This window comes from Balaenoptera acutorostrata, chromosome 14 (assembly GCF_949987535.1).
Source record: "Balaenoptera acutorostrata chromosome 14, mBalAcu1.1, whole genome shotgun sequence".
Classification (NCBI taxonomy): Eukaryota; Metazoa; Chordata; class Mammalia; order Artiodactyla; family Balaenopteridae; genus Balaenoptera; species Balaenoptera acutorostrata.
The window spans coordinates 45,074,941-45,088,050 of record NC_080077.1 but is presented as its reverse complement, the minus strand read 5'-3'; the positions used below and the strand labels follow the sequence as shown (position 1 = coordinate 45,088,050).

The 13,110-nt window shown below is 38.1% G+C and overlaps 1 protein-coding gene across 6 annotated transcripts in view; it reads left to right on the top strand.

Annotated features, from left to right (window-relative positions):
• DSE (dermatan sulfate epimerase) overlaps positions 1-11,510 on the top strand; it is a 71,056-nt gene extending 59,546 nt beyond the window's left edge. For 4 of the 6 annotated variants that reach the window (XM_007190737.3, XM_057527836.1, XM_028168729.2 and 1 more), the window contains 4 exons: positions 60-313; positions 3,902-4,141; positions 6,536-6,743; positions 8,836-11,510. In XM_007190737.3, the coding sequence (XP_007190799.2) occupies positions 60-313; positions 3,902-4,141; positions 6,536-6,743; positions 8,836-10,597 (2,464 nt within the window). In that variant the 3' untranslated portion in view covers positions 10,598-11,510. Of the gene's footprint in view, positions 1-59; positions 314-3,901; positions 4,142-6,535; positions 6,744-8,835 lie in introns of those variants that run through there. The other 2 variants (XM_057527838.1, XM_057527839.1) reach the window with 2 other exon arrangements.
• Positions 11,511-13,110: the final 1,600 nt, after the last annotated feature.

Here is a 13,110-nt window from a genome sequence, read left to right as displayed (position 1 = left end):
TGTGATGAGGGCTGTGAGCCTGGTGGCACTCATTTGCATGGGCTTCTTTTCCTTTACAGGTTGGTGAAAGATGCTCCTTGGGATGAAGTCCCGCTTGCTCACTCCCTGGTTGGTTTTGCCACTGCCTATGACTTCTTGTACAACTACCTGAGCAAGACACAACAGGAGAGGTTTCTTGAAGTGATTGCCAATGCCTCGGGATATATGTATGAAACTTCATACAGGAGAGGATGGGGATTTCAATACCTGCACAATCATCAGCCCACCAACTGCATGGCCTTGCTCACAGGAAGCCTAGTCCTGATGAATCAAGGTGCGTACGGACACACCGAGGGGATGCCTGAGCTAACATCAGTTGTAGTTACCATGTTGTGAGCAAAGCATTTATATAACTAGTCTATGTTCATGCTTGGATCGTAACTAAGCCCATAAGATGAAGTAATATCTGGGACACCTCTTGAAGAGTTGAGAGACGTCTCTTTCCTCATTTCTGCTTGTTATATTAGCCTGAAGGTTACTTGAGTATGGCGTTTGATTGTCCCAAGCCATACATATCCTTACAGCACAGGATCAGTGGTGAATCTTCCTTTTTCCAAAGATTTTTGACAGTGAAGGCAGCCAGCCTGGATAGAGTTTTTAAAAGCTGAACAGATGGTTTATTATATGAACTGAATAGTCCTCATACACAGGTGTGTGTCATTACAGCACTACTTTTTTTTGTCCCTCTAAAGACTTTAAAACAGTCTACATCATTCAGGTCAAATTTGGAATTGACTTTTGTGGATCGTATAGCTGCTTTACCTTATTGTATTACATAATTGCTAATACTGCATTTTCTTTGTTCTTGTAATTCTGACTTAATTACAACTCCTGTGGAAGTCTATAAATGACTAAATAAGATTATGTTTAAGAAAAACAACCCTAAGATCACAGTGAGTTATTAGAATTAAATATATACTCATAACTGGCAAATCTAAAAGAGTTTAACTCTTGTTTATATTCCCCATAAGAATTAGTAAGCATTTTGCACATTATCCAGCATCAGATTTTACCCAAGCCTAGCTTTCTCCCTTGTCATATGAACCATCACTTTTAATTAGGTCTTAGAAGAAAAGAAACTACATTAATTGAGCATATGGCATGTGCTAATCCTTGTCCATATTTTATTTAATTCTCACATCAACCATATAAGGTAGCTGGGATTTGGACCCAGTTCTAGCCAAACTCAAACTTCATTGTCTTTCCACTATATCTTGTTACCTCTCTCAGAACAGAAGTTCAATTTTAGTAACTTAAGGAAAGCTTGATTAAGAGGGTAAATTTTCATGCTAGCTCCCTTTGCCCCCCACTCTCACAAAAACAAATGAAATTTTAAAAGTCAAGAGGTAAGCCATGTGAACACCTACCATCAAACCATTTATAAATCCACAGGCCTGTGGAAAGACAGCATCATGAATTGGTGGAAAGAACCTTGGAGTGAGCTGGATTGCAGCTTGGGGCCTTGAGTTTTAGTCTAGTACAGTTTTATTTCCTTAGATAAATGTTTAGTTCTTTACCAACAGGAATAGAGCTTATTTCTTCATTCTTCACAGTAGATAAAATTGTTCCAGATATTAAGCAGGCACCTACAATACTGGCTCGAATTGGGTCAAAATTTGAATTTTCTTCTGGCAGGAGTTTTCACATGCCTTTGTTTTCTGAGTAAAGTAATGGGTTGCTCTGGGATGCACTCTCCCAGAGCCATTCCATAAGCAGCTCACACATTTCTAAGAAGATGGGACAAAAGAAGGAGTGAAATCTCTGGTCCTGCACATCTCAGTTAATAATTAGACTTACAGCCCCGGCTTTCTTGGCAGCCTTGCTCTAACTTTAGGAGCTACATCGGCCACGCTGTGCCAATAATTCCATGTTCTCAGAGCAGCCTTGTAGATACTGACTGAGGTAGCTTAGTCAGGTGTAGCTCCTACTGGACTCAGATGAAATTTCAGCAGTGAGAGAGTTAGGATTTTTCATCTGTTCTGCTAACCCTGTCTGAAGGCTTAGGATACAGGGCCCACAGGATCACACATATGCAGTTTACAAATCAGTTGGAAAGAAGAGAGGTGTGAAATGTTTAAATGACTACACCATACTTATAATATTACCACGGAATGAAATAAGGGGGATCATGAAATTATGATTAAATATCAAACGAGTGTATTAAGTTTGAATTCAGGAGAACAAGGTTCTTTAGGTGAGTTTGAGATGGTTCATGGAACTTTGAAGGATGGGTAGGATATGGATAACTGAAAATAATGAACATTCCAGGCAAGGTGTATGGATGATGGAAAAAAATACAGGGCAGAGCATCAGTAACAACGATATTGGTACCTCGTATTGACAGATTTGAAGTTTACAAAGGTAGACATTGCCTCGTCTCATGAATAGGGTTTTTATAAGGAAAATCAAGTAATATCTGGGGAGCAGTGAGTAGCAGTTCTAATTTTAAACATCAGTCACATTGGTATCTGATTGGAGATGGAGGATACAGAGAGAAAAAAGATGAGGATGATTGGGATTTTAAACTCTAATGACTAATGGAAATTGAAAACTATCCAGAAGGCTGGCAGGTCAGGTGTGGAGCTGGATGGGAGAAGGAGCCAGTGTACAATTAACAGTAACCTCTGCACAGCAGAGCCTGAGAATGGTGCTGCACCCCCATGAGATGAGAGCTTGGTCTTACTTAGCCTGGAACCTTGGATTTAGGCTGGGAGGTACCTGGTGGTACCTGGGCCTCTGGAAGCCCCCATACCCAGCACACCTAGTAGACTGTGGCAGAGGGTTCAGCATGGATGATCACACACACGTCTATGGGAATGATACAACAAAAGTCCACTCATTAGGAGGCAGTGAGCTTAATTTTATCCTTAGGGGTTGTGTATTTTAAATACAAGCAAACAAAACAAACCTTAAATCTAAAGACCTAGGTTCAGATCAAAGTTCTTTAGTCATGTGCCAGAGGACAAGTCAACCTTTCTGTAATTTTGGGGTAATAATGCATAATTGAGTTGTTAAAAGGATTAAGTAAGATTATGTTCGGTGCTGTGTAAATTATAAATGTTACGAAATGTGAGGAATTGTTATTGTTGCCTAAACGCTGGTCTCACAAGAATTATAGGAAGATAGCATTTCTGAGTCAAAAGGATTTTAGAAAAATTTTAGACCTTTAATTTTCAGCTGGGGAAATTGAAAAATGTGGCAGGTTGAAGAAGTTCTTGGACAAAATCATGTGGCTCATTTTTGGCAGATTAGGGACTCCCAGTTGATTTTTGTCACCTTTAGATTGCCACTCCAATGGTCTCTCCACCCCACTGTGCTGCCTTTTCCAATGCTTTGGAATCTAAAACCACGTAAAGGGTGAGGTATTGTCTTCTAAGAACAAGACACGTTGGAGACTATTCATTTAGCATTTATAGTATTTGCAGCTCATTAAAAATTCTGTAAAATAATGGTGACAGTTTTTGTGAAGCGGAAAACTTCAAAAATATTTTCAAACAGTGTTTTCTAGAAAAACTGAGTAGAAGTCTCAATGTACAGATCCTTTCTTGCAGACATAAAGTATGTGCAATTTGTAATCTTAGATGTGGTGTGGTTTCAGTTTATTAAAGATTATGAAATGGCTGATACTTATTGAAAGGTTTGTCTTTAATTAATAAATGACCTGTATTCAAGAACTTCTTAACTTAGATCATGGACTCATCATAAACCTAGGCTAGCAGGATGTTATTTATAATGTTGATAAGTGAGAGTTTTACAAAATGCAGTTTGCAGTATAAACTGGTCAGATAACTCAGAGGGTTTTATTTGGCCATATTTTTGTTTTTAGTTTGTTACAGCCTTAGTCATTGTTTCCATCTTTCAGGGTATCTTCAAGAAGCTTACTTATGGACCAAACAAGTTCTGACCATCATGGAGAAGTCTCTTGTCTTGCTCCGAGAGGTGACAGACGGCTCCCTCTATGAAGGAGTTGCATATGGCAGCTACACCACTAGATCACTCTTCCAGTATATGTTTCTTGTTCAGAGGCACTTTGACATCAACCACTTTGGCCACCCATGGCTTAAACAACACTTTGCATTTATGTATAGAACCATCCTGCCAGGTACAGTGAGGACTTAGAAGTGGGAAAACGTTAAACTACTGTAATTTTTTCTGATTATGAAGATGGACTAGACCAAGAAAAGAAACGTGGGATTTGAGCCATATTGAGGTTAAAGGGATTTTTTTTTAATCAAAGAATAATTCAAGAGTTGTATATAGCCAGGAATATTTGGAGAGTTAATGTGAAGATTTGTGATTTAGGTATTATAAAGCTTAGAGCTTAACAGATCAAATATAATTTGTAGCCTCCACAGTACTTTTATTTTTGTATGTGTACAAACTTGGGCACATATACAAACTCATTTTCATGAATCTAAACAAAACAAAAATACTTATGATTACATATTAATTTTCCTTTATGTGTGATCCCTAATTGATCCTATTTTACTTTTTTAGTTTTAAATTTTTTGTTCCAAACTATACAAACATGATTCAAAAGAAAGATTACATCTACATATTTAAATTGGGGGTTTAGTATTCTCTTAACACATTTTTGACCAGAGACGTATTACAGGCACAGGCGTTAGTTTCTGCAGAAATCCCCTGGTCAATAATGTGTTAATACTCAAAATATTTTATGGAAATAAATGGTATAAGATATAGAAAGCAAACCAAAAAATGAATTTCTGGGACTTCCCCAGCGGTTCAGTGGTTAAGACTCTGCTCTTCCACTACAGGGGGCGTGGGTTCAATCCCTGGTTGGGGAACTAAGACCCACATGCCATGCAACATGGCTGAAAATTTTTTTAAAAAAGAGAAAGAAAAAAATGAATTTCTATGAAACTTCTAATTTCTTGTTGCTATGTAGCTTAGCCTTTTAAGAGAACTGGCTCACACACACACACACACACACACACACACACATATAAAGAGTTTATTCATTTCTAGGACAGCCTATAACTCTCCTTATTTCTAAACAGGACTATCGTGTTAGAAAAGGTTTAGGAGGTAAATTTTCATCAGGGTGGGTTTTCCCTCAGTGAAATGCAATTTTTTAGTTGAATGATCCTAGACCTACAGCAAACAGTCCAGTTTTTAAATCTTTTTGCTCTAGTTATATACACATGGATTGGATAGAATCTCCATTATTGGATTAGTTATCAAAAAAATACTGCAGAGCAAAAGAACCATGTTAAGATTTAGTTTAGACTCACATGCGGAACCCTATTGTTTTGGTTATGCTTAAGCATGCGGGAGAGGCCTCTTTTATCTTTAGTTTATCTTGGTAAACAAAGGCCATCTAAAGCAAGGGCCTTTAAGAGGTCTCAGTGCTTTGTAATTTGATCTGAGTTCTAACAGCCAGCCACATCAGGGCTTGGGTTTGCTGTGAACTATGTATGTGGCTACTTCCTAAGGTGGAAAAGACAATAATGAGCACCTCTAAGAGGAGAAATCATGTATTTGTGTCAATTAGTAAAACAACCTTTATTGAACATTTATGTGCCAGGCACTATAATAGGCAGGGGATTCAGAGTAATAAAACATCCCATCTGCTTTTAAGATACAGGTTAGTGGAAGATTCAGAAAATCACATTTTATAGTAAGATTTACTTGGACGAGAGTTTACTAAACTGCTAGAAGCAAAAACATTAGCTGTAAATCATGTAAATATGGTCATGCAGGCATTTTTAGAAGGGATTCTGTGTTAAGTCAGTCTGTTCTCAACAACATTTCTTTTTTATTTTCTCTATAATGGCTATTGTAGTAACGATTAATCCTGTCTGACCCAGAATTTTCTCCCATTCTTCTTTTTCAAGAATGCCTGGAGCATTATCTGGTCTTACCTAGTTTTGTTTTTCTGACCTCTTCCAGTATGATCTTTACATTTTCTCTCTTTTCTTCAACTTCTGATAGTACATACAGGCAGGACCTTCTCTGGAATTGTTTCATTTTCTTCCTATAGAAACTCAGTTTCTCCCCTAAACCTTATAATTTCTGCTGTATTGGATGCCAAATTGAAGCACCTTATGTTATTATCTTGGTCTGGGATGTGGGATGAGTTGGTGGGAAAGCTAGTGCTGATTCCAGGTTCAGGGACTCACCATGCACAAGAGGATAGATCTCCCATGTATCCATGCAATTATATTTGCATGTAGCATGGACATTAGAAAATGAGGAAGGTAGGCAACAAACGTAAGCATTAATAGTTGTTTCCATTACCAAAGACAAGTTGCCACATGACAGACTTGCACACAGGTTTGTGGAAGACTTTTAGAAGGATTCTGATTAACTGGCCTGGGGTAGAGCGAGGGCATGGTGGATTTTTCTTCCTTATTTTTATCCAAGGTACACAATTGAGTCTAATTTGGAACCAGGATTGAGAATCATTCTTTGGGCCTTTATGGAAGTAGGCAGTTTTAAACTTATCTTAATTCTGTCAAACTTCTTTCCCCAGGGTTTCAAAGAACTGTGGCTATTGCAGACTCAAATTACAACTGGTTTTATGGTCCAGAAAGCCAATTAGTGTTCCTGGATAAATTTGTCATGCGTAACGGCAGTGGTAACTGGTTGGCTGACCAGATCAGAAGGAACCGTGTGATGGAAGGTCCAGGGACGCCTTCCAAAGGGCAGCGCTGGTGTACGCTTCACACAGAATTTCTCTGGTATGCTACCTTGTACTGGCTTTAAAGAGAAATTGTACCCAGGGGTATAGTGTGCTAATTTTTTTGCATTAAAAAAGAAAAACTAATCTACTTTTTAACACTTTCTCCATGCCACCTATGTACTCGCAGCTTCAATTCAATTCGTATCACAGTTTTGAAATTCTGTTAGAAACATTTCCTTCCATTTAAGATCTAATTACTGTTTGCAGTTTTTGCTTTTCGTGTATTAGAATCCTAGGCTCACACTATTTCCTAGATATGCATGTTTTGGTTTACATCGTTTTTGAAATCATATAAAGAGAAAAACCACGAAATTTAGACTGAGTTATTCTGATAATCACACCAAAAAAAAAAAAGTAGTAAAATGTTTTGTTTTGGTAAATGGAGCATTATAATCTTCTAATAGCAAAGCTGTTGCTAAATTTTCAAAACTACTTAAAAGTGGTTGACAGTATTTGACAGTTTTACTTTGATAATAAAAGAACCATGTAATTTTTTTTGCCTTAATCTTTTAAGCCTAGAAGGAGAAGCCAGGGTCTCCTTTTTAAAGTACTGCCAAATACATTTTTGGCATCCAATAAATTAAAATAAAAATTACAGGGAACTGGTTAATCATTAATCCCTGATGTCTTTTCAAGCTATTGAAATTTGCATTCAACTCCAAAGTAAGCTTCTGTGGTTTGATTGCTTCTTTTCATTTACAAAAAAAAAAATTAAACAATTAAGAGGGAAAAAAAACGTTAGTAAAGTGGTAACTGTCATAATTTAACCAGCATTTTAAAAAACTATCTTCACAGATGAACTGCATATATTAACATGCAACCATTCTTGGCTCCTTTTAGGTATTTGAAGTAATTACTTAATAGTATTTTTCACTTACCTGTAAATAAACAAGAGCGTTCTATAAAGCTGATTATAGGAGTCAGATTAATGCTAAGTCTAAGTTGATTCAGAAAGTGCCTTTATAGGAATATGAAAACTGACCAAAACCTGAGAGGAGGATGGCCAGTTCCACTTGTTTCTGGATTTGTTAAATCATCATAATTAAGCCAACACTGTACTAGACTGAAGCAGAGAGACAATTGCTGATGTCCGTAACTGAGACTCCAGAACAAAAGACAAAACAGCCCAAATCAAATAAATATCAATAAGATTAACTCTACCATAGGTGACTGATTCACTTTAGAGAAAAAGTATCTTAGAGCCTTTCTTCCCTTGAGCAGCAAATCATATGAACCTGTCAAGGCTGTTGTCTCAGATCACCAAAAGTGAACAGTCATCTTCATTATTCTTTTTGGAGCCTTCCTGAATCAAAACCTGTGTTCTTAATCACGGTGAAAGTTTAATGTGAATTATTATCTTACTTTGATAATAAACATCATAAATTAAAATAAGAAACTTATATCAAAAAAAGCATGACATCATCTGTAGATTAAAACAAAACCAAACCTTGGAATCGGGCTAGGCAGCGGGTGGCATGATCATAAATCCTCCACTGTTAGATCATTTCCTGAATTGCATCCATTCATATTCTTAGATATGGTATTGGCAATAAATTTTATCTAATATGTGAAATTTGACTCTATTTAAATTTATTTTTTTAGAGGGGGAAAAAAGTACTCTACCAAACTTTCAATAATATCAGTTGTTTGCAGAACAGTGCTTTCTCAGCCCTCAAGGATTGCTAGAGTCCAAATCTTACCGTGTGGTTTCCTAGAATAGGAGCCCCTCAACTAGAGGTTTGGATGAGCTGCTTAATTCTATGAGCCCCAGTCGTTTGGGTGGCAGTTCTGAAATCATTAAGTGAAGAGGGTCCACGTAGTGACTATCAGTAGCTGTCATTTCCGGCTCAAACCCTTCACAGTTGTAAAGACCCACTCCTCTCCCATTCACCAAGGGCATGCCCCTACACATGCTGATTATACGTGGGTGTTTTCAGAAATGCCCCTGATACAGTCTACGCTGCCAGCGCTCTGGGTGGCGTTTTTACGTTGTTTCCTCCAGCCACGTTGCTGTGTGGCCTCGCAGCTCTGCTGTGTTCCTTTCACTTCTATCGGAAAACCATTTAATTTTAAAAAATTGATTCTTTCAGGTATGATGCCAGCTTGAAATCTGTCCCCCCTCCAGATTTTGGCACCCCAGCATTGCATTATTTTGAAGACTGGGGTGTTGTGACTTATGGAAGTGCGCTGCCTGCAGAAATCAATAGATCTTTCCTTTCCTTCAAGTCAGGAAAACTTGGGGGACGTGCAATATATGACATTGTCCACAGAAACAAATACAAAGACTGGATCAAAGGCTGGAGAAATTTTAACGCAGGCCATGAACATCCTGATCAAAACTCCTTTACTTTTGCTCCCAACGGTGTGCCTTTCATTACTGAGGCTCTCTATGGGCCAAAGTATACCTTCTTCAACAATGTTTTGATGTTTTCCCCAGCTGTGTCCAAGAGCTGCTTTTCTCCCTGGGAAGGTCAGGTCACAGAAGACTGTTCATCAAAATGGTCTAAATACAAGCATGACCTGGCAGCTAGCTGTCAGGGGAGAGTGGTTGCTGCAGTGGAGAAAAATGGGGTGGTTTTCATCCGAGGAGAGGGTGTGGGTGCTTATAACCCCCAGCTCCGTCTGAAGAACGTTCAGAGGAATCTGATGCTCCTGCATCCACAGCTTCTCCTCCTTGTGGATCAGATACACCTGGGAGAGGACAGCCCCTTGGAGACGGCAGCAAGCTTCTTCCACAATGTGGATTTTTCTTTTGAGGAGACAGTGGTAGATGGGGTCCATGGGGCTTTCATCAGGCAGCGAGATGGTCTCTATAAAATGTACTGGATGGATGATACCGGCTACAGTGAGAAAGGAACCTTTGCTTCAGTGACATACCCTCGGGGCTATCCCTACAACGGGACCAACTATGTGAATGTCACCACACACCTCCGAAGTCCCATCACCAGGGCAGCTTACCTCTTCATAGGGCCCTCCGTAGATGTCCAGAGCTTCAGCATCCACGGAGACTCTCAGCAACTGGATGTGTTCATAGCCACCAGCGAGCATGCCTACGCCACTTACCTGTGGACAGGTGAGACTACAGAACAGTTGGCCTTGGCACAGGTCATTGCCGACCGTCAGAAAATTCTGTTTGACCGGAGTTCGGCCATCAAGAGCACTGTGGTCCCTGAGGTGAAGGACTACGCCGCTATTGTGGAACAGAACCTGCAGCATTTTAAGCCAGTGTTCCAGCTGCTGGAGAAGCAGATCCTGTCCCGAGTCCGGAACACAGCCAGCTTTAGGAAGACTGCTGAGCGCCTGCTGAGATTTTCAGATAAGAGACAGACCGAGGAAGCCATCGACAGGATTTTTGCCATATCACAGCAGCAGCAGCAGCAGCAAAGCAAGTCCAAGAAAAACCGAAGGGGAGGCAAGCGCTATAAATTTGTGGATGCCGTCCCTGATATTTTTGCACAGATTGAAGTCAATGAGAAGAAGATTCGACAGAAAGCTCAGATTTTGGCACAGAAAGAGCTGCCCATAGATGAAGATGAAGAAATGAAAGACCTTTTAGATTTTGCAGATGTAACATATGAGAAACACAAAAATGGTGATTTGATGAAAGGCCGGTTTGGACAGGCTCGGATGGTGACGACGACTCGCAGCAGAGCCCCAGCACTGTCTGCTTCGTATACCAGGCTGTTCCTGATTCTGAACATCGCTATTTTCTTTGTCATGTTGGCAATGCAACTGACTTATTTCCAGAGGGCCCAGAGCCTACATGGCCAAAGATGTCTTTATGCAGTCCTTCTAATAGATAGCTGTATTTTATTATGGTTGTACTCTTCTTGTTCCCAATCCCAGTGTTAGCACTGAAGCTATAAATTGCTTGATCATTTTGTGGTCACAAGTCTGTGCAAAAAAAAAATCATTGCCCCCGTTTGTTACTGGATTTTTTTTCTCAGATTCTTTTAACAAATTAAGGGGAAGGTACTTTCACACAAGAAAGCAGGGACGTGGAGAAATCAGTATGGGTAAAGGCAAAGAATTTATCAAAGGAATAAGAGTAGCTTGGTTGTCACATGGTGTTTCTGGAAGTGGCCTGGCTGATTAGCAGTCCATATAATACTACTCTCAAAAGAACAAAATGTCTGGTTTTAAGTAATATTTCTTCTTAAGAGAAAAAGACTTAGATAGAATTGGATTTTATTAATATTAATTTAATGCTATTAGCGATCTCCAGATACTATTTTATGAAAAGACTGAAGCACACAATTCTAAGAAATACAGAAAAAATTTTTTAATGGTGTAGTCATGTTGAAAATAAATGTCAATAAGCCCTGGTGTGGTGGTGTCACCTTCCTTAGAGAGTAATTCATGAGTTAAGTGAATAACAGCATCTGTGCATTGGGTTACTATTCAGATAGCATAGTAAAATGATAGCAGAAGATTATTGAAAATTTTGAGATATATTTCCAGTGGAAAACATATATCTATGAATGAATTTCCTTGATGATGTTGGTTTCAGCATACACATAATTGACTGCTTTTACACACCCATTGGTTATTCAATAAATGAGACAGTTACAGGTAACTTAATTTTCTATTTTCCTTCTATGGAAAACTGTTATAGACCCAATGACTAACTTCAAAATAAATATATCCTGAACATTGATTTCAGTACCAAAGAAGATGGGGAAGCTAAAATTTGGATATGATTCTTACTTTTTTTAATAGAAAACTTTCTTCAATTTATTTTGCTAAATAAACATCATAATTGTGATTTTTCTATAGCGTCTTTCTTCTTTTTTCCTTTACATTCAACATGTATTCAACAATTTTGAAATCTTTTAAGAAAAACTGTTTATTTGAACATGCGTTAATTAAACAACGTAGAGTTGGAATTGAAAGAAGTAATTTCTCTGCTTATTTACCTTTTTGTTTTTTAAACATATTTTGAACATTTAAAACAAAAGCCAAATTCTGATATTTAAGTAATACCAAACTTTTAAAACATAAAATTTTCATATTTATTTTCAATTAAGTCCTCAGGAGGTAACAGCAGCACAGAGTACTGGAAACACAGTCCACAGATTGATATTTCAGCATAAGAAAATGATATACTTAAAAGGAACTTAAGAGTGAATTATCGTACATTTAGCATATTTGACTTTTATGTATTTCTCCCTTGAAAACAGAAAATATGTTTGGCTCCAGTTTGTAATGAGAACACATTCCCTGATACAGGTCTAAGGTAATAATGGCAATCTTTTCCTTTCACTTGTCCTTTTGGTTCATGGAAATACCAGTAAGTAACAGAAAACAAAAACATTCAGAAACTTATGAGCCCCTTTTTGCAGTTCTAATTTTGAACCTTCTTACATAAAAAAACACAAGTCTGACTTTTCACTGTGCTTCACTCATTATGCTGGGAATCTAGAAGATGACTTCTGAGGAAGTATTTTTTTCTTTTATGGAAGAAGTCTCTGGGGAGGATGTCATTACACACTGTTTAAAAGAATAATGTTTTCAAAAGAATAATGCTTCCGTTTGTCCTGCATGGATGCTGTTACGGGGCTTTAAACTTGCTTTATGTGACAGATTCTCCGTTTACTTAACCTCATTCGACATTCCTCTCTTCTAGTCTTTCTCATTCAGAAAGGATGAATTGTCTGAAATGATCAAAAGCAAATTTTGAAAAAAAAGGTAAATTGCTCTTTGAGGCTACCAGGCAAACCTGATCTCAGACCCAAAAACTCAGGCATACTTTCTCATAAAGATGAAAAGTGCAAGGGAGCGCCAAATCCAGCTTTCCTTTTGTTTTCACTAGGTGAGGGCAGACAATAAATTAGTCCCCATAGCATGATCCTAGTATAACACATTAGCTCATTTTCAAAGCAACTTTTAAAAATATGGTAATCGCATATCTTTAAAACAAAATTATTTGATGGGTTTATTTTCCTTCTAAGTGGACCTTGTATTTATTTCAATTTTAAAAATTTCCACAGTCAGTGACTTAAGTGGTTAAGTAAGGAAAAAGAATGCTGAGACAAATCACTGCTCTTCATAAAGAGACATGTTTTATATCAAGGATAGTTCATATTTGAATAAAACTAAGGAATTCTTTGTATCTTCCAGAAAAGCAAGCAATGTTAAGTCTCTCTTGAAACTGAGTAATTAATTATGGAATCTGTTCAGTGCTGCTCACTGTGAAGGGAGTGTTTCAAGTTCATTGGATAACATGGGAGCTTTTGTCTGGGGGATTGGCAGGACGTTAGTCCTCATCTTAAAGAAAATTTGGGAATCATTAGCAAATAGAGCTTGTCTGTGCAGTGGGAGGGTCATATTCCCTGGTGGATAACTGATTAGCCTCTTAACAGCCA